Source organism: Salvelinus namaycush, chromosome 20, assembly GCF_016432855.1.
Source record: "Salvelinus namaycush isolate Seneca chromosome 20, SaNama_1.0, whole genome shotgun sequence".
NCBI lineage: Eukaryota > Metazoa > Chordata > Actinopteri > Salmoniformes > Salmonidae > Salvelinus > Salvelinus namaycush.
This window is the reverse complement of record NC_052326.1, coordinates 41103929-41126527: the sequence shown is the minus strand read 5'-3', so window position 1 is coordinate 41126527 and position 22599 is coordinate 41103929. Positions and strand designations below refer to the sequence as shown.

Below are 22599 nucleotides of genomic sequence, written 5' to 3'. Positions count from 1 at the left end.
TCACTCTGAGGTCCAACTCATCCCAAATCATCTCAATTGGGTTGAGGTTGGGTGATTGTGGAGGCCAGGTCATCTAATGCAGAACTCCATCACTCTCCTTCTTGGTAAAATAGCCATTACCCAGCCTGGAGGTGTGTTGGGTCATTGTCCTGTTGAAAAACAAATGATAGTCCCACTAAGCCCAAACCAGATGGGATGGGATGGGATGGCGTATCGCTGCAGAATGCTGTGGTAGCCATGCTGGTTAAGTGTGCCTTGAATTCTAAATAAATCACAGACAGTGTCACCAGCAAAGCACACCCACACCATCACACCTCTTCCTCCATATTTCACAATGGGAACCACACATGCAGAGATCATCTAAGATCACTGATTCTGCGTCTCACAAAGACACGGCGGTTGGAACCAAAAATCTCATCAGACCAAAGGACAAATTCTCACTGGTCTAATATCCATTGCTCGTGGTTCTTGGCCCAAGCAAGTCTCTTATTATTATTGGTGTCCTTTGCAGCAATTCCTGATTCACCCAGTCTCCTCTGAAAAATTGATGTTGAGATGTGTCTGTTACTTAAACTCTGTGAAGCATTTATTTGGGCTGCAATTTCTGAGGCTGGTAACTCTAATGAACTGATCCTCTGCAGCAGAGGTAACTCTGGGTCTTCCTTTCCTAAGGTGGTTCTCATGAGAGCCAGCTTCATCATAGAGCTTGATGGTTTTTGCGACTGCACTTGAAGAAACTATCAAAGTTCTTGAAATTTTCCTGTTCTTGCCATAATATGGACTTAATATTTTACCAAATAGGGCTATATTCTGTATACCACCCCTACCTTGTCACAACACAACTGATTGGCTCAAATGCATTAAGAAGTAAAGAAATTCCACAAATTAACTTTTAACAAGGCACGTGTGTTAATTGAAATGCATTCCATGTGACTACCTCATGAAGCTGGTTGAGAGAATGCCAAGAGTGGGCAAAGCTGTCATCAAGGCAAAGGGTGGCTACTTTGAAGAATCTCAAATATAAAATATATTTGGATTTGTTTAACACTTTTTTGGTTACTATATGCTCCCATATGTGTTATTTCATATTTTGATATCTTCACTATTATTCTACAATGTAGAAAATAGTAAAAATAAAGGAAAACCCTGGAATGAGTTGGTGTGTCCAAACGTTTGACTGGTACTGTAAGTATTCACACCCCTTTGCTATGACATTTTAAATTGAGCTCAGGTGCATCCAACTTCCTTTTATCATCCTTGAGATGTTACTACAACTTGATTGGAGTCCACCTGTGCCAAATGAAATTGTTTAGACATGGTTTAAGGTCCCACTGTTGGCAGTGCATGTCAGAGCAGAAACCATATCATGAAGTCCACAGATCTGTCCGTAGATCTCTGAGATAAAATTGTGATGAGGCATATTTCTGGAGAAGGGTATGAAACAATTTCTAGAGTGTTGAAAGTTTCCAAGAGCACAGTGGTCTCAATCATTGGGAAATTGAAGAAATATAGAACTACCCAGACTCTGCCTAGAGCTGGCCGTTCGATTAAACTGAGCAACCAGGGCGAGAAGGACCTTGGTCAGGGAGGTGACCAAGAACCCAATGTCCACTCTGACAGAATTACAAAGTTCCTTGGCTGAGATGGGAGAACCTGCCAGAAGGACAACAGTCTCTACACCACTTCACTAATCAGGGCTTTATGGGAGAGTGGCCATACAGAGGCCACTCCTAAGAAAAAAGCACATGACAGCACGCCTGGAGTTTGCAAAAGGGCATGTGAACGACTCTGAGAGCATAAAGCAAAATATTATGTGGTCTGATGAGACAAAAATGTAACTATTTTGCCTGAATGCATGCACTACTGTATGTATGGCGAAAACCAGGCACAGCTCATCAACCGTCTGGTCCCATCCCTACTGTGAAGCATAGTGGTGGCAGCATCATGCTATGGGGATGCTTTTCAGCGGCAGGGACTGGGAGACTGGTATGTATGGATAGAGGGGACAATGAAATGGAGCCAAATACAGGCAAATCCTTGATGAAAACCTGCTTAAGAGTGCAAACGACCTTAGGCTGGGGCGAAGATTTACATTCCAACAGGACAATGACCCCAAGCATACAGCCAAAGCAACGCAGTGGTTTAATGCCAGCTCCTCCAGGCCTAAGCCTCTTCCACTCTGCTCTTATCACTCCATTTCCCTAAATCGTTGGGCGGTCACCACAGCGATACATCGCTTACACTCCTCTCTGACGGCTGTCCGTCACTCATTGGCCCCACCCCCTAACATGGCATAACAAGAGCAGAGGACTTGATTGAGTAATCAACAGAGCAGTCACGCAGTCAGACCGACAGGCAGTCACTCACTCATTCACTCACAAGGCTCACAACTCTATTAACCAGTCATCATTAAGGGGGTGCTGGATGAAGAGAGAATGGGGGGGTAGTTGATTGGAACCAGTCATCATTAAGGGGGTGCTGGATGAAGAGAGAATGGGGGGGTAGTTGATTGGCGAGAAGGAAAAAGACAGGAATGGCGAGTCAGAGAAAAGAGGAGAAAATAGCTAAAATAAATATAAAGAAAGAAAATAAAGAAAATGAAATTCAACAAGAAAGAGGCATGTGAAGGGAAGGATTAAATATACCGGAGAAGAGAAACAGGGGGGCTATTCCAAAACTGTTTGTAGATGAAGGAAAAGATAGACCCATATATAGATTTAGCTAAATAAGATCATATATTCATTGGAGGAGAGGCAGAGCAAAGTGGAGCACGAGTGAGATAACAATGAAGCGAGAGAGAGAGAGAGAGAGAGAGAGAGAGAGAGAGAGAGAGAGAGAGAGAGAGAGAGAGAGAGAGAGAGAGAGAGAGAGAGAGAGAGAGAGAGAGAGAGAGAGAGATGCATGGCGAGAGTGAGATAAGAGGAGAGTGGGGGTTAGGGCTGGCAGAGCAGAGCAGAGTGTTGTAGGCTCAGTGGTGAAGTTGACGATGCACTGGGAGAACAGCTGCGCTGCAGGGCTTTCAGGCTCCATCACTACTGCTCTCCTTCAAGCAGCTCCCTTCCTCTGCTTACACACACACGCACACACAAACACACATAAAACGTAGACGCACACCCACACACGTGCACATAAATACACACATACACGCATGGACTAACAAACATGCAAAAACACTGATTATTACATCAGTGCACATAGATATAATAACAAGTAGTAGAGAAACTGGGCTGTAGTATTAATGTACCAGACTGTGAAACAAACACCTCATATATGAATACATCAAATCACTCTATACTAATTGCATTCACACAGTCTATTACCATGGTGTAATACATACACAAACAAGCATAGAAAGGTATACAGTGTAATTTACAGTTTAAACTATAGCTGTATGTTCACACATGAACCAATGTACAGTACAATTAGACATGCACAAGAGCACAGGCAACATATACACACCCACGGAGGCTACTAAGTGGAGGACGACTCATAATATTGTCTGGAACGGAGTAAATGGAATGGCATCAAACACATTGAAACCATGTGTTTGATGTATTTAATACCATTCCACTAATTCCGCTTTAGCCATTATCATGAGCCCGTCCTCTCCAATTAAGGTGCCACCAGCCTCCTGTGATACACACACATATATATATATATATAAATAACACAGACACTGCACACTTCCAGCTGCACAAACACACACACTTCTGAATGGGATTAAATGAAAACACGATCCCAAAGAAAGAGTAGTTTAGTGAGCGCTGCTTTAATACGTTAGCCAGAGATTTACTGCAATTCGATTTAAAAAAAAATATTTATGCGAGAAAGAAGGAGAGAGAGCACGAGAGAGAGAGATAGAGGGAGGGAGACAGAGTGTTTGGCGAGAGAGAGGTTTTCACAGAAGAGCAAAGTGCACTGGCAGAGAGCCAGCAAAAATTAACAGCTGTTTACTGTGGATCACTTATGTAAATAAAATAAACACAGATTCTTTGTGCTGTTTTTGCTGCTACAGTAATACAACCGCCACAGTATGATCCCATTAGAGGTTGGCCAAACGTAACCTTGTCATGGGATCTCTGGGAGCTGAAGACCTAAATTAGAACCATAGAAATATAATACATTGGCCTGAATGGGGAGGCTATTCTATGGATTCTATTTCTATGGTGATGAGGACTCTCCTCCTGTCTGTCTGGCTGTCTGGTGCCGAGTTGCCTTCTTTCAGTCTTGCTGCATGTCATTGTGACTGGGTTATATATTTTATATAATTGTCCAGTTCTTCTTTAGTTCACTTGTCTTGGTACACACCTAGGGCCTGTGAACAGTCTCGCTAAACCAATCCTAAAGTGTGTAAAATTGATTGTGTAGCTGAATGAAGTTACTTTAAGATGATATGGTCATAAAATGCAAAAAATGCAAATATATGGGATATTGACTTGCATTGGATTTGTTCCATAAATGCTAAAAAGTTAGCATTTAGAGACAATGACATGGTAAACAAAACCAAAGCATTGATTGATGTCTTACCTTGTCCATAGAATGCTTACAGGGAAGTAAACCAATACGTCAGTTTGTCATTTGGTTGAACTATCCCTTTAATTCTAAACCAAAACTTAAACCCTGGGGTGTATTAACTAGGAACCAAGCAGAACCAAATGGAAGCAAACGTAAGCAAACCGAACGAAACGGGCAGGGACCTACCTGAATTTGTCCAAAAGAAACTCTCGCAACTGTTTGGACTAATGATTACAACCTTTCTGGCCACAACAGGAATGTCAGAGATTATACAAGGCCTCTACTTGGAATAAACCATTTGCACTAATCAAATATCAATAGCTGAAAATAAATGGATGTACTCACAGGCCATCTGTGATACAAGTCAGTATTCGATGTCTGAGGACGTCAGGAGATGATGTGGGAACCGGACACTAGGGACAGCAGTGAGTGCTGTTACCTTCAAGTAGGCTTTGGCTTTGCTAGGACATTGTGGAAGGGGATGGCAGATGAGTGTAAGCGTCTGGCTCAGAAGGTTGCATGTTTGAATCCAGCAATAGTTGTTATAGATATTTTGGTTTTATCCCAAACCTTAACCCTTACCTTAACCATTTGGAGTTAATGCCTAAACTTAACCTGAAACGCTTTAAAATTTGACGTTTGGAACAACTTCGAAATTTGAAGTTTGAAAAACATGGCTGAACCTCTAATTCTGACTTGAGACTGTGAGAGCTTGTTGCAGTACTAGCCTACACATAAACACATTCAGGTAACACAGCCAATTACCATAAAAACGCACTCCAATAATAGTGTTAAGTACTACTTAAGTCGTTTTTTAGGGTATCTGTACTTTACTTTACTATTTATCATTTTGACTTTGACTTTTACTTCACTACATTCCTAAATAATATAATGTACTTTCTACTCCATACATTTTCCCTGACATCCAAAAGTACTCTTTACATTTTGAATGATCCAATTCACACACTAATAAAGAGAACGTCCCTGGTCAACCCTACTCCCTCTGATCTGGCAGACTCATAGCACACATGCTTTGTTTGTTAATTATGTCTGAGTGTTGGAGTGTGCCCCTGGCTATACATACATTTTTAAAAAAAACAAGAAAATGGTGCTGTCTGGTTTGCTTAATATAAGGAATTTTAAATGATTTATACTTTTACTTTTGATATTTAAGAATATTTAAAATGAAATACTTTTAGACTTTTACTCAAGTAGAATTTTACTTGGTGACTTTAAACTTTTACTTGAGTCATTTTCTGTTATGGTATCTTTACTTTTACTCAAGTATGACGATTTGGTACTTTTTCCACCACTGTAAACATCAGGCCTACTCACCCGCTTGGGATATAGCAGCATTGCGTTGCCTAAACACACAGAAGAGTCTGTTCCTCTGCTCAGAGGTCATAGCTAGAAGGCATCCAGCTTTTGTCAAATTTACATCAAAAGTGAAATTAGTTTAGCATTTTAGCTAACCCTAACCCTTTTCCTAACCTTAACCCAATTCCCTTAACCTGCTATGTTAATTCTCCTAACCTGCTGCGTAAATTCTCCTAAGCTGCTAAGAAAAGTCAAATCTGACCTTAATTTCACAAAAGCTAGATCCCTTCTAGCCATGACCCTGTTCAAAGCCTGGATATGTATTTCACATATCAGCAAACCACATAATATGATATAGCAATCTGGTGCCCGACTGCACAGTCGATGATGCAGTACGCCACCATTGGTTGATGCATGCAACGTCTGAGCACCGGTAGAAGTAGCAATCATTTCAATTTTTCAATTAGCCTACGAGGAATGAATGCCAACAGTAAGTTCTAACCATTACTTAAAATAGAAATAGTGATTTGATTACCAACACATGTGTACTTTGTAGCAGAAGTTGGAACCAAAATTATTTTCCAGAACCATTATTTTTTTTATTCAGTTCCACTGTTCAGACCAGCAAAATAAAGTTCTGAACTGGTTCGAACCTGAAAATATTTAAATGTAGCTTGACATTAAACTACTTCACCAGTAAGGGCAGATAGAGCAGCTTGCTATGGAGTGGGCAAGCTATCTTTGTTTACATGTATTGGACAGACAAGTGTAGGGCATGTGATGCGAGTGAAATTTTGGGGTGGGGAGAGAGCCAGAGAGGGTGGAGGAGGAGGTTTGGCTTGAAGTGCTGGGTATCTCATTATGACATGCATTATCTGAACTAGGCCCACAAATTATACCTACGGAGGAGCGGCTTCTATGAAGGAACTTTGAATGTCTTTGAACTTCCGAGAGTTGGCTTAACGTTGGACCAGAGCTAGCTAACTAGCTAACAAGCGTGTGTGTAATGAGCAGCACCAGAATTAAAATAAAACACTTCTTGCCTTTTTGTAGTTGATAAATTCAATGTGAAACGTGATAACTATAGTATCCTTAACTAGCATTGAAAAAGTTAATCCATTCTTCTGTAATTAAAAATCTCTCTCCCTAATTTCTGAATCACGCTTGTAACGTCCGTAGGCTACAGTAACCTATGCTTAGGAGGGGAGGGGCAGGTAGCCTACACATGCATATGTAACAGTTTAACTTTAGTACGTCCCCTCGCCCCGACACGGGCGCAAACCAGGGACCCTCTGCACACATCAACAACAGTCACCCACTGAGCGTCGTTACCCATCGCTCCACAAAAGCCGCGGTCCTTGCAGAGCAAGGGGCAACACTACTTCTAGGTTTCAGAGCAAGTGACGTAACTGATTGAAACGCTAGTAGCGCGTACCCGCTAACTAGCTAGCCATTTCACATCCGTTACACGTACACACCGGCAAAGATTTTCAGCTTGCAGGCAGACACTGGAATACGTTTCTGAGTGACAGAGTGAGGGCTTTGTTGATTTTTTTGTGGGACTGGAAAAACATTCCCGGAACGTAAAAGAACGTTATTAACCGGTTCCCATGCTTTTAAAATAACGGTTCTGTTCTGGAAAAAAATATAGATCACTTTCGTTCCCGGTTCTGATTCTGTTCCTATTTTCCGGTTTTCGGTTCTGTTCCTTGAAACAGTTCCAAGCCCTGCTTTGTAGTGGTAACATTAATATATGAAACACATGATTAATAGAGTGAAACTAGCGAAGCAACAAACAGATGTTTGGCGCCAAAACCAACTGAACTACATTTGAGTAATTCAATGACTGCATCCGACTACAAACATGTACTAATCAAAGCAATGTTTTGGGTGTGGACCAAAACTAAACTTAATTTGAATTAGCTAATTTTCTTTGGGAATTTGATTTCAATCTATCCCAGAGGCCCAGTTGCAGTACTTGTGATTGAATAGTGAGGCATCCAGCAGTTTGAAGAGAGGAGAGTGGGCATTTGAGGAGGTAGAGGAGGGGAGGGAGGGTGATGGTCGAGATGCACCCAGCCCCAGCCAAATGGCAGCCCTAACCCCTGGGGCTCGGCTGCACCCTCTGTCTGTGTGTTTACTTCAATTCCTGGAGTAAACATAAACTGCACCCATCTCATGGGGATTGGAGGAGAGAGTTTGGGTGTTGGGAGCGGGGCATTGTAGATAGTGTCTGGGTATTTCGCACACGCACACAATTACACACACCAGGGAGTTCTAGTCATTTCAGGTTGAGGAACAAACTAAAGTACAACTGCCATTTCCACGATCCACTCTTCCTTGGAGTGATCTCTCCAGGAAACATCATGTTGGCAGGTAAAGAGAGAAAGCAGGTCACCAACTAGAGGAGGTGAGGGGAGAGAATAAAAAATAGAGAGAGGGAGCGGTGGAACGTAAAGAGAGGGAGCGGAGGAAAGATTTCAGGGGCTTACCGATGGCCCAATATTCCTGTGTATCAAATCATTGCTGTGTGTATCATATATTTGTGTAGCATTGAGAACCCAGGATCCATTCTCATGCTCCTACCAGCACTCTGCAAACTAAAGCCAGACAAACATATTACTAGACCACAACGATAACTTAGTTCCGGAGCATCAGTCCCAGTTAAGCTTCAGGTCTCAGGATTGGTGATGTTACCAGATACGCTAGTATTTTCAACTAAAATATCTGTATCACATAAGATCATATTGCATATGTAGACCTACACCATATCAGATAATACATGACCTGAGCAGGACAAATTCAAGGCTTCAACTTGGACCCACAGGTTTTCTTGGTTAGATTATATGGTCAGGAACAACTCTCTGCCATGATGTTTTCTTTCTTGCTCTCTCTCACTGCTTGTGGTTTCGGGGATAATCCAGTGTTTCCCAAACTCGTTCCTCGGGACTCCAGTGGGGTGTACGTTTTGGTTTTTGCCCTACCACTACACAGCCAAATCAAATAATCAACGTATCATCAAGCTTTATTATTTTAATGACCTGTGTAGTGCTAGGGCAAAAAACAAAATGTGCACCTCATTGAGGTCCCGAGGAGCGAGTTTGGGAAACACTGGTAGCCTTCCCTTTCTCTTTCCATAGTGACATCAACCTCTGTCATCACGGAACACTTACTCAGCTAAGAGGTAATGATTGACTGACACAAACGCTTGATGGACAGGCCGTGTACCCCTCCCTCCTTCTCCCCAGATGAATAATTCAGGTGCATTCTGGGAGAAACCATTATCCTGAACCGAAAAGGGTAAGGTGATAGGGGTAGTAAACCTATTCCCTTCCCCTGAGGCCTGTTATCCTCCCTCTGCCATTACTATCAGGAACCTTACCGGGAGCCTGGATAGTACCGCTCATCTCGGTGCACTCACCCACCCCTACCACTCGCCGCCGGGAGGAAGAGTAAGAGGAGAGGCTCCATTGTCTTCCTCACTCCCCTCTGACCTACAGGTAAAGCTGAAGCTTTTCTTCTGTATTGAATTGTTAACAGTTAGATAAGGTTTCTAATAGCTTTCTAGCTCTGATAGACTGTTGTTATATGTTGATAGTGTATGGACCTGACTGACCACAGTTCCAGTAAGGAAAAATTAATTGGTTACATCTGTTTAGATTATAGATTACAACCAAAGAGATCATTGGATTCTACTTTAATCTATTGTGTTAATATACATTGTATTGTGTACAACTATTGTTATAAGACACGTTGTGGATGTTTCTTTTGTCTTGGTGTTTTGTTTCCAGGAAAATTGGTGCTTGTTGAGGGTCTTCATTGTAATATAATTACAGATTTTAAACAACTTCTTATGGATCAAATCCCTTTAGCGGGATCGATTTGACAACATCGGGTGAAATGGCAGAGCGCCAAATTCAAATTAAATTACTATAAAAATGTAACTTTCATGAAACCACACATGCAATACACCAAATTAAAGCTACACTTGTTGTGAATCCAGCCGCAGTGTCAGATTTCAAATATGCTTTACGGCGAAAGCAAACCGTGCTATTATCTGAGGACAGCACCCCATCAAACAAAGACAGACAATCATAATTCAACCTGCCAGCTCCGACACAAAACTCAGAAATAAAGATATAATTAATGCCTTAGCTTTCATGAGCTTCTTCTGTTGGCACTCTAATATGTCCCATAAACATCACAAATGGTCCTTTTGTTCGATTAATTCCGTCGTTATATATCCAAAATGTCCATTTATTTGGCGCGTTTGATCCAGAAAAACACCGATTCCAACTCACCCTACATGACTACAAAATCTCTCATAAATTACCTGTAATCTTTGTCCAAACATTTCAAACAACTTTCGTAATACAACTTTAGGTATTTTTTAACGTAAATAATCGATCAAATTTAAGACGGGATAAACAGCGTTCAATACGAAACAAACGAAAACAAAGAAAGCATGTTCTAGGTCGCCCGCACCAAATCATTAGAGTGCACCTGCAGTGACACAGGAAAATAACAGGGCTACTTCTTAATTTCTCTAAAGAAAAACATCAACCAATTTCTAAAGACTGTTGACATCTAGTGGAAGCTATAGGAACTGCAAGGATATTTCTATTAAAACGGCCTTGCCAAAGAATACAAATGGAAAACAGATTGACCTCAAAAATGTTATTCCCTGGATGGATTGTTCTCGGGGTTTCGCCTGCCAAATCAGTTCTGTTATACTCACAGACTTTATTCAAACAGTTTTGGAAACTTTAGAGTGTTTTCTATCCAAATATACAAATTGTATGCATATCCAAGCTTCTGGGCCTGAGTAGCAGGCAGTTTACTTTGGGCACACTTTTCATCCAGGCGTGAAAATAGCACCCCCAAGCCATAAGAAGTTTTAAAGGGATCAATAGAGCAACATTATTCCCTCAGATTTCCATAACATGCGTAATGCTACTCTCTGTTTATTATCCAAGCATAGTCACTTTACCTGTATATATTACCTCTACCTACATGTACATATTACTTCAACTAACCTGTGCCCCCGCACATTGACTCTGTACCTGTACCCCCTGTATATAGCCTCGCTATTGTTATTTTATTGTTGCTCCTTAATTATTAGTTTTTTTATTTTTATTTTTAATTAAAAATGTTTTATTCTTTTTTTACTTCAGTTTATTTTAGTAAATACTTTCTTAACACTTTTTTTCTTAAAAGTGCATTGTTGGTTAAGGGCTTGTAAGTAAGCATTTCACTGTAAGATCTACACCTGTTGTGTTCGGCGCATGTGAAAAATACAATTTGATTTGATTTGAACTTACAGCTTTCTTACATTTGGTTCCTAGTGAATACGTCTCTGATGTCAGAAAGGCTCAAACCGTTTTGGACCATATCCTTCCCAACAGATATTAGAGCGCTTGAGCCAGCTCTTTCCTGTCTAGTCTGACAAAGAGAGAACATTATTTTTGTATAAATTCCAGAACAGGGTGGTGTAGGGGTCTCTTATGGGTCACCTGTATCCTCATTACTATTTCATAAAAGTGGGCTTTGTGTGTGTGTGACAGGCAGGTGCACTGAAGTTTTGAGGCTTGACATAAATAGGCCTAAATGACAACCTGCTGTTTGGAGAAACTCCTAGGCCCGTTCAGGTGGATATTACAGATTGTTCCCGATAGAAATCTATTGTGTAGAACAGATATGATGGTTTTCCAGATAGAATAGGGAATTGTGTCAGCCTTATTCATTATATTTCTATCTGAAATGCTCAGAACGTTTCACATCACTGAATACACCACCTGTGTAACGGGCATGGAGGGGTTTGGTCCTGCCTGAGGTGTATGTGCATCACTCAGCAAGTGTGCAACCCAAGTGAAAGATGTGCTGACATCTACACAGGTGATGTGTTACTTTACACAGTAGAATTGTTACACTGAATTACAGTACAGTTCAAATCCATCAAGACATAGACTTATTTCTGCATCCTGGTGTGTGTGTGTGTGTGTGTGTGTGTGTGTGTGTGTGTGTGTGTGTGTGTGTGTGTGTGTGTGTGTGTGTGTGTGTGTGTGTGTGTGTGTGTGTGTGTGTGTGTGTGTGTGTGTGTGTGTGTGTGCGTGTGCGTGCGTGCATGCATGCATGTGTGCCTGTTCATCTCAGTTAGACTCATTAGGATGTTCACAATTATAATTATACTGCCTGAGAGTAAGACACTCCCCTTTTTAAGCATGTCACCTGCTCATTGGGCTTAAGCAGCTGGCACAAACCCTACAGTTTTGGGCAATTCTGCCTCTTATTGGAATACCACTGTATGGGGAAATGTGTGAAATTGTGAACATCACTGGTAATCTTGGGGGTGTCTCAAGAATTCCCTAATCAATATTGTGGTGCATAGATTAGGGTAGAGTATATTGTTTATTATTGTGTATTATGAAGGAATACTCTGCACTTCAGAGAAATGTTACAGCTATGCTGTCCTACACTACAGGCATTTTCAGAATATTCCAGAAACAGTTCAATAGTTGGAACATCCTACAGTAGCATTGGCAGTATAGCTGTATTCCATAGCCAATGTCAATTCCGACCAACAAGGGCATATTCTAGAAACTGAATTAAGTGGAAAGAGGCCAGTGCTACAGAGGAATATTCCAGAACAGAAGGTGGCTGATCCTGATAGGACTAGAACAGAACAGCTGTAATGGGAGAGAAGCCATGAGTGTGAAAGCAGATCAAGCAGAACAGTATTGCCTTACTGCCTCGTCACGATACTATACACAAGCTGTGGGAGTAGGAATATGTTCATGTAGGCTACAGTGCAACGCTATGCAATTAACCATAGAGGGGATTTGGACCATGGCCTAATTTGGAAGGGGATGTGAAAACGAATGTTGGAAAGAGTTGTCACAGTGTGTGAATCATGATTATTTAGTAAATAAATAGAGCTGAGTTTTACCTGACCACGTGACTAGGGAACACTCCTGACCCTACTAGCTAGGGAAAGGATAAATAACGTGCTCCTCCATAAACTTAGATTGGGTGCTGTATCCTCGTGTATGTAATCCAAAGAACAGAAATAGGACAGGACTCCTATGAATAAACTTAAATGAGCATATTTTTATTGCTGCACGAACGTTTCGGGTGTGAGCCCTTCTTTAGGGGGCATAGGAGGCAATGGCAATCAATGTTAAGATGACACCTTGCTAGTTAGGGACCATTTGTCATAATCATTACAGCATGATTATCTGATTTGCTTGTAATCAGCTATTGAATTTGATGCTTATGTAACACTGTAACACTTATAGTATTCATAAAGGTGTTATAAGCCTTATACTGTAAAGGCGTTAAACAAAACTGATATCATGTAGGCAGCAGGCTATGCTATAGGCATAGCACTAAAGTCAACTCTTACCGTAATGCCTTACAGGCTACCAAGAACTCCATTTAGTGTGTATGGAAAGATAAACTACTTTATCACCTCAACAGTCATGCTGATGTAGGGCAGGCATAGAGATAGCTGGCCAATTAGTCCTTTTTATATGCATGGAGAGAAAGCAGGTCTGTTTCCTTGATGTTTACATGTATAATGTGGCATAATAGATGTATATCTGAATACAGGCTAGGCTACTGCTGCTTGACCCTGTGTTACATGATAAGGAGCCTTGTGGTGCATAGAATCGATGCTCACTGGAGCTGTTATTACCACACACAACCATTCTGGCCTGCCTGTGGGCATTCATTCAAATTCTTGTGGAAGTGATTTACATTTTGGTGGCTGTGAATGTCTTTAGTGTCACATGTATCGCCTCCCTAGTAAATAAGATGAGTTGTAGAATAGGCTTCCGTTCCAACAGCTCAGTTGTTCTGTCTACTGTGTCTGACAATAGGCATTTCCCAACATTTCCAAGGAGAGTTGAGTGAATTCCCAGTCCAAACCAAAAAGGGGTCATGGCATGGGTTGCTTCATCACTGCTGTGCGCGTCCCCATTGAGTCCACTTTTACTTCCAACACTTGTCAACTTTGCTTTCTCTACTGGCTGCTGAGGGAGTTTTAGTTTGAATAACATACACTAAGGTCACTTAAATTCTAGGCTATCCGTCTGAAGCGAATAGGGGATAACATTTGCGGGCCATGCACGGTATGGCTGGACTATGCTGCTTGAGCCTCTCTCCAATATGTCATGTGTCATGCCACTTGGACCATGTCAACTGGAATTTATAATTTTTCATTCATAATATGAATTTGAGGTGTTTAACTGATAATACAAAGATGTATCAACATGGACCTTCAGTTTAAGTTAATCAAGGCAATGAAATCAGAGGACTCCTAGTGTCACTGTGCCAGTGGTTTGGCAATATTTGGGTGTCTTAATATTTGCCTCCCAAATTGAGATGATTGATTATAGTTTTGAGGTTCTAAATTAAAATATATTAAAAGTATGCTAGACTAGACCTAATTTGACCTAGGCTATATACTCATGATGTCTCTTTTGTTGATTACTTTTTCCGTGGCATGTAAATGAAGAGAAGCTTGTGCACGAACAGGAGGGCCACAGAGCCAGGAGGAAGAGGGCTCTGACTCTGATGTGCTCATTTCACTGTTCACTGACGCTGTGACGATAAACTGGCAGGCAGCGCTGCGCAGCGGACTAGGATGCTCTGTTCTCTCGCGCGCACACTCTCCTGTCTCCTGCTTTCCACCGTTAACATGGACGGGCTTAATTAATGCATGTGTCCCTCCTGCCCTGAAGCTAATGAATTTTAATTCGCCGTTTGAGACTGGACTTGCATTTTTTCGGCCGCAAAAGCACTGGAATTTCCTTGTACAGAGTGGATAACACGGAGGTATCTGCCGAATAATACGTCTTCAGAAAAGGTACGTTTTTTGTTGTGGCATGGAATAGGGTCTGAAATTAGCATGTTAGCTTAGCTACACCGGTTTTTAAAGGGTTTTTGTAATGTCGTTTGTTTTCATTATTTCTATACCAGAACAATATAACTAATTGACAGTGTCCATTTCATTTTTTTAAAACCGTATTGCCAAGTTTGCCCTTCATATTCCCTGCTATTTTGTTGAGCATATCTCAGAATAGCTTTGCGTAGACTATTTCACATTTATCATGACAATATCAATAGCCTACTGAACAAGATACATGCTTGTCATTTGGACCGAAGTTCGGTGACTACGTTAGTATCCTTTCACAGAATTCTTTGCGCGGAATCAAACGCCGGGCAAAATATCCCAGACCGTGTTCCTAGACCGGAGCGACGGTCAGTGAGCTTTGTAACCCATTGTAACTTAGCAATAACGCCAGCTGTTTCTTCTGAGCATCGCGAGGACTATCTGACGGCCATGCATTGCTCCATTTCTACACTGAGCGGCTGTCATTTTACACCGTTTTATTTTGGGATTTTACGGAATAGGCCTACGCCTACCTCAGTGTGTTCAAGGAGAAATACGGACACGTTTGGTGAAGGGTATTGTTCAAGTGTCACGAATCGATTTATATCAATGTTACTTGGACATTTATCAAATTAATATTGATGTAGCCTATTCTTCTGCATAGGATACAGTTCCATATGGACAGCAAATGAAAACAGTAAGGATGAATGACAATACTACACTCATAGAAAAAAATGTGCTATTTAGAACCAAAAAGGGTTAATCAGCTGTCCCCATAGGAGAAACCTTTGCATAACCCCTTTTGGTTTCAGGTAGAACCCTTTTGTGGTCTATGTAGAACCATTTCCACAGAGGGTTCTACATGGAACCCAAAAGAGTTCTACCTGGAACCAAAAAGGGTTATCCTATGGGGATAGCTGCAGAACCCTTTTGGAACCCTTTTTTCTAATAGTGTAGGCTAACGTTTGGTGCTTTCTGCATTAATGTGTTTATTTTCAATGACAAAGATGATTGTAACGCTCTACACGGAATTTGAGAGATTTTATAAGCTCTCGGGAATATTCAGGCAAAATGACCTTTTTCAGCTTCTTCTTGTTTTCTCTGCGGGGCCTAGCACTCGCAGTTCAAGGACTTACACAACTGATTTGACCAAGTGATGCATTAGAGTGACAGCTTTGAATTCACGCAGCTTATCCCTGTGTTTTTGGCTCGGGCAGCATGTCATCTGTGGTGATATTTTAATATGTATGGCCGCATTTTTCAGTTTAAAATAATTTTGGATTGTTTACAAATATGTCTGTGTCCCCTCTTTGTTGTGATGACATGGTCGAGTCCATCATCCAGACACATATCCTAGTCTTGTGCCTTGCTTACATTCTTTGATAGACTAATGCTTTAATTTTGTATCCTCATAATGCAACATTGTGTCAATTTTTATAGATGCATTATAGTTATATTAGCTTTGCCTGTGCGTTTCGGTTTTAAACCACTCTTTTTCACTCAACTCTTTATTGTGTCCAAAAATGTAATTGATGCACTTTACCTATTTTGAGAGGGAGATGGTTCTCTCCTTATTTTCCAATCATGAGACTCAACAGATATCCAGCATTAGCTATGCCCTGTCATTTTGCCGACACTGTGAATTGAATGATTAACAACTCTTACCATGTGTAATAAGATTATTAAAGGGTAGGTAGAATAAACGTAGCCACATGTAACATGGATTTGCATTAGTATACACATCAAAAGTCTCAATGCAAAGTTACACCCCGCTTTTTCTATTTTTCGAGTTAATACATAAAACGCTGAAGTCATGTCGGAAAAAGTTTTAACGGGGTGTGACGTAATATGGAGGACCCGGCAAGCCAGCCTATTCCCTTATAATGTAAATTCCAACAGAAATAACTTCAAATGTATAAATTCAAATTCAACCAAATCGTTTGCACTCATGACTACTGGTTTCAGTTACATTTTCAGCCAACTTACAAGCAAATACTTTATGAATTTATTGTTACAAATTAACTTGCAAGGTTTATTGCCAACTAGCCTGCTAACGATAGCCCTACCAGCCTGATAATGTTATGTTAGCATGGCATGAGTCAGCCAGTTGCTATCAACGCCAAATAACGTCAACCATCTATTAAATAATGTTTTAAAGAATGTTAGCCATATGCCGTTATCTTAGCCAGCAAGCTAGCCAGCCAGCCAATGTTAGCTGTTTAGCCAACTAAGTATTAGCCTAGTCCTCCTAGCCAACCGCCACGGTTATGGTCGGCAAGCCAGAGCGCAACAACTGGAGACCAGCTAGAACACAACTAACACAACACAACTAAAACATAACCGCAGATCAAAAGCAGAGAGAGCAGAGACTTACAGATTGATGGCTGGGGACCAGCCGATGGTAAAACTTTGAAAAGGGTGCAGGCTGAGTTAGCTACCAAAGTGAAGGGGAGGCGGTGAGGGAAATCCAAAAGCTATATAACGATAAAAATCCCAAATAGATAGATTCCAGATGTCAGTCAGCTAGCGCGCTAGCATTAAACCAAGGTGGAAAAAGTTGCAAAACTCCCGTAGCCTACTTCATAGAGAACATGCTAAAAAATTTGCAAAACAAAATGGAGAACAGATGAGGTACTACACAATTAGAACAAGCAGGTATGATTTTCTCTTTAGTTTTAATTCCACATCAAGAAGGCACCAGAGCCTGCCGTGCTAACGGGTTCCAACTAGATAACACAGCCACAAAGTCTGTGACGAGCATGAGAATGCTAACGTTAGCCAGCTTGAACTAGCTAACGAGCTAGCATATGAACTCGGTAGCACAGAGTATATTTTCAAATTACATTGAGAAATAGTGCATTGTGGGTAGTTTAGAAGATATCCGGAAATAAGTTCATAAATATGTAATAACCAAAAAACATAACTATGTTTGTAGTTATAAGTAACCAGATCGTGACTACAACTAAGTTACTAAGTCTTTGACCACACTGTGTTGTTACTTTGGTGAGTTAAAACTACTCATGCTTGCTACCCTTTAATAAGGTAGATTTGATTATTGGTCTTGTCAGACAGAATTATTGAGTTATTACTGTGTTATTACAGTGTTAATAGTACTATTAATGTATTTTTACAGTGTTATTACACTCACAACCTCTAAGATAGCTCTGTGCGACTGTGTAGCTGGGCTGAAGGAGTGAGCTCATCTCATTACCCCCTGCATGGTGGTGAAGGTGACAACATTTCATAACTGACACTGACACATGCATGTCCTCCAACAGAGGACACTGACTAAAGCTGCCAAGCGATTGGATGAAGATAAATTATATGAGGAAGACTAACAAAATCCTACTGCTATGTAATGCATCATTAGTGCCTAACCTATATCGCATCTAACACAGTAGCAATAATTTCAATAAGAGTTAGGTTTTGAGTTTGTCAATGGCTTCCCTGAGATCAGTGGCATGAGGCTGGTTGGTTGTTATGAAGGAGTGGTTCTGGATGGGGTAGCTGTTGAATAGCAAGGGAACACTGGAGAAGTCTATTTTCATCTTTTGCCAATTTATTACCTATTATTAACAATACTGAAGTTAAACGTTTGAAATCAATTATGGCTGAAACAGTCTATTAATCATCATAGTTTACATTCAGGCTCCTTGTTGGGTAGACTGATTCCTGTGGAGGCTTTCCTGTAGCCTATTTATCTTCAAGTGTAACGGCAGCCTTCCTCCTCTTCGTCTGAAGAGGAGGTGTAGCAGGGATCGGACCAAGACGCAGCGTAGCTCGTGTTCAACATTACTTTAATAAACAAGACGAAGCTGTGAACACTTACAACCAACAAAATAACAAACGTGGCAAACCGAAACAGCCCTATCTGGTGCAGAGAAAACACAGAGACAGGAAACAACCACCCACAAACCCCAACACAAAACAAGCCACCTATATATGATTCCCAATCAGAGACAACACAAAACACCTGCCTCTGATTGAGAACCATATTAGGCCAAACATAGAAACAGACAAACTAGACACACAACATAGAATGCTCACCCAGCTCACGTCCTGACCAACACTAAAACAAGCAAAACACACAAGAACTATGGTCAGAACGTGACATCAAGTGATTCTCCCAGTGGCCATCGACATTGCTGCAGCTTCACCTGAGATGGCTGCTGTCCACTGTCTTGTGGTTCCGAATGTCAGATTGTGGGGATTCAATCGTTTCTGTCTGTGATGCTGAATCAGAAACTCCACTGTTAGTGCTTGTTGTTTACCTTTTAACATTATTCACAAAGTCACCACAGTAACCTGCTACTAATGATGTTAGCTAGTGATGATCATTGATCAATTTTATGTAAAAGTATGGATTGGTAACCACTCTTTGTCCCTTTCTATCTTTCTCAGAGGCAAATTATGCCAGCAGCACCAGAGTCCCTCCCCCTGGTGACTTGCCAGCCCATTGGTCAGACAGCTCTGTGCACCACCTCTAGCCCCGCCCAATCCCCTGGCAGATCCATGCTGCTGGACACGCCCCACAGAGCCACGCCCACACCATGAGCGCCAACGGGCCCGCCCCTGTGGCCCTGGCTTCAGCCCCGGCTACAACCCCAGTCGCCCCACCGGTTGCAGCTCCGGTAGCTGCCCCCACGGCTGCCCCGGTCCCGGTGCCGACCGTCCCGGTGGGCGCGTTGGCACAAAAGAAGCGGGCGCAGTACGCCAAAAGCAAGAAGCAGGGCAGCAACGCCAACACCAGGCCTGCCAGGGCCCTGTTCTGCCTCAAACTTAACAACCCTATACGAAGAGCCTGCATCAGCCTGGTGGAGTGGAAGTATCCTTTACAACGGACCACAGTGTGTGTGTGTGTGTGTGTGTGTGTGTGTGTGTGTGTGTGTGTGTGTGTGTGTGTGTGTGTGGGGGGTATGTCTGGATGTCAGTAATCTATGCCGTGTTCTTTAGTGTGTGTTGCGTTGTGTGTGATGTGTATGTGAGTACGTCATGAAGAACCATCATGAGCTCAGTTAGGGTCGATTCAGGGCCGTCACGAGAACTTCCACCCATGCACCAATTCCTGATTTACTTCTGAACAGTACAGTTGGCTAACTCTGAGTTGCACCTAGCCCATGCCTAACTGTAGCTGCCTAGCTTTAACTTAGCCATGTGGAGAGACTGTATCCCGTCTCCATTACCCCTCAGACTCCAGTACAACTAGACGAGAGACACTGCTTCATGTTAATCTCACTGCAGCCTGTGACTCACTACCCAACACAGAATATGAAAGTGAAACAGCAAGTCAACATTTACTTTGAATCAGTTTGTTCGAGCGTAGGTAGCATACTGCAACAGGGAATGCAAAAACACATTATTTGACTGCTATAGCCACTGAGGTGTGAATCATTCTACACTTTGTGTTTTTTCAGCGGTTCATGCTAGAGAATAGTCAACTGGAGGTGATTTTAAAAAAAAAAGAAAAAGTCATTTTTTGCTGCCTCCCAAGGCACAGTGAAAGTCACCACGTCCTAAATCCGAAAATACTGGTGGGGCTTGTAATAACAGAGGGTGACTCAGTGACAAGACACAGCTGTGTGTGTGTCAGCCTCTGCTGGGACTCTGCTGCTCCAGAAGACACAGTCATCAGAACACTGTGATAACAAGGCACATTATCTCATGTTATTTAGATGGGTGCTGAATTGCAAAGTTGCATTTTGAATGTTGTTCTGACTTTTTTTGCTCCTGTAATTTCCATGTCTTTGACTAGAACTATCTGTGTTTGATGACTATAATTTGAACAGGAAATAGTCACATGTTGGCACTGTGAATATATTTATGTGATCCACTGCTTTGATGTTTTTCCCTTAACCTTCTCTTCCAGGCCATTTGACATCTTTATATTAATTGCTATATTTGCCAACTGTATGGCCTTAGCTGTGTATATCCCCTTCCCTCAGGATGACTCCAACTCCACCAACCATGACCTGGTGAGTACATTCATATGTCAACATTACTCCTGACTCCCCTAATTAACCCCATGACCTTCGAATCCCATTGCAATACCTTTAACCTCTATTGTGCTCTGTAGGGGGAAGTTGCCCCTTGATGCTGACCACTAATGGTTAAGGTTAGGATTGGGGGAGGGGAAGCTGATCCTAGATCTGTTCCTAGGGGACACTTCACCCCAGAGCCTAGAGAATTTTGTGCTTTGCTGTTTTCAGCTGCTACTGTGAATCCCTGCTTGGGTTTGCTGCTGTGTACTCTGACAGTAACATCATTCATGGTGCAGATGACTTATGGTGTCATTGAAGTCTCTATGGAGGTGCTGTAGGATAGAAGATACCCTCAGTTTGTTTTCAGGTTGTTATGCTGTACCCTGCTCAGATGTAATGGCTGTGTCTGGTTGTAGAACTAGGGGTTGTCAGGACATGTTTAAAGGGAATATATGGGCGTTTTTTTGCTGTTCAATGGTCATACATTATTTATGTATAATACATGTAAATATCTTGCTTTGGATGTGTGCTAGGGATGTGTCTATGTGTGTGTATATCCTCTTTGAAGATTGTTAGTGTTTAACCACAGAGACTATGAGTCCAATCTTTGGCTACATAGAGAATCATTTCCATGCTCTTTTCATTCGTACTTTGTCATGTCACATTGTTCTTGCAGTTGCCTGGAATTTCATTCAGTTTTTATTTTTAGAAATCCCCATCTCTGCAACACCGCTCTCTATGCTCCCCGTGCATGTTAGTCTGACAGTGTGTCTGTGTAGGCTGATGAATTATGGGTGATGTAGTGTTCAAAGCAGTGCTTCTACAGCTGAGAGTGAGTATGAGAGTGTGTGCAAAGTCCACTGGCGAGACAACAGACATTTGGGTTCGTACATGAGCAGAATTTAGCTGGAGTGTTTAATGATTCATGAAGAGATCGTATGTCTGACTGCAGAGAGAGCGGACTGCTGGATGTTCTCGTAATGTTATGTCTGAGAGAGGGGTGGAGAGAGAGAAACAGACAGAGAGACAGACAGACAGACAGACAGACAGACAGAGACAGACAGACAGACAGACAGACAGACAGACAGACAGACAGACAGACAGACAGACAGACAGACAGACAGACAGACAGACAGACAGACAGACAGACAGACAGACAGACAGACAGACAGACAAAAAGAGAGAGAGAGAGAGAGAGAGAGTGAGAGCTCGGATGGTGTAAGAGTGATAGAAGGCTAGTTGAAGCTGTCCAGTTTTGTAAAACTCAACACACCTACTGCTTTAAAAGATGTGTGGGGTTTATACTGCAGTTATGCTGTGATTGTACGAAGACGTACTACTGTAAGATACCAAGATGTACTACTTGAGAGGAGAAGTGTGGTGTAATGCTTGCCAATGTGACCTCCAGGAGGGTGACCCCAGGGTATTTGTTTGCACAGTGGTGCATAGGCGGAGGAAAGTAGGTCATCAGGGACAATACAGTCTGTGCTACACTATTGTGTAATCTTGGTTGGTGTTAAACTACATGTTGTTAGGAGGACGAAAGTGCATCTTCTTAGTGAGGGGATTGCGATAATCATATCAGTATGAGTATAAGGCAAAAATGTTGTCTTGTATGTCTCAGTTGGTAAAGCATGGCGCTTGCAATGCCGGGGTTGATAGTTAATTTCCCGCAGGGGCCACCCATACAAAATGAATAAAAGACAGATGAAATGTAACAGGGGATCTGATCTGATAGTTCTGGGGAGTAAACCAGGGCCATATATAAAGTATGTATGGCCCTGGAGTTAACTATGGTTCAAGTCGACTATAGAATGTACGTAGCATATACACTGAGTGTACAAAACATTAGGAACACTGCTCTTCCCATGAAGAATCCAGGTGAAAGCTATGATC

At 41.8% G+C, this 22599-nt stretch overlaps 1 protein-coding gene across 1 annotated transcript in view; it reads left to right on the top strand.

Annotated features, from left to right (window-relative positions):
* The first annotated feature begins 14459 nt into the window (after nucleotides 1-14459).
* LOC120065363 (voltage-dependent L-type calcium channel subunit alpha-1D-like) overlaps nucleotides 14460-22599 on the top strand; it is a 138363-nt gene continuing 130223 nt past the window's right edge. Inside the window, exons 1-3 of the mRNA XM_039016296.1 lie at nucleotides 14460-14698; nucleotides 19127-19550; nucleotides 20592-20697. Of these exons, the coding sequence (XP_038872224.1) occupies nucleotides 19276-19550; nucleotides 20592-20697 (381 nt within the window). The 5' untranslated portion in view covers nucleotides 14460-14698; nucleotides 19127-19275. The remainder of the gene's footprint in view (nucleotides 14699-19126; nucleotides 19551-20591; nucleotides 20698-22599) is intronic.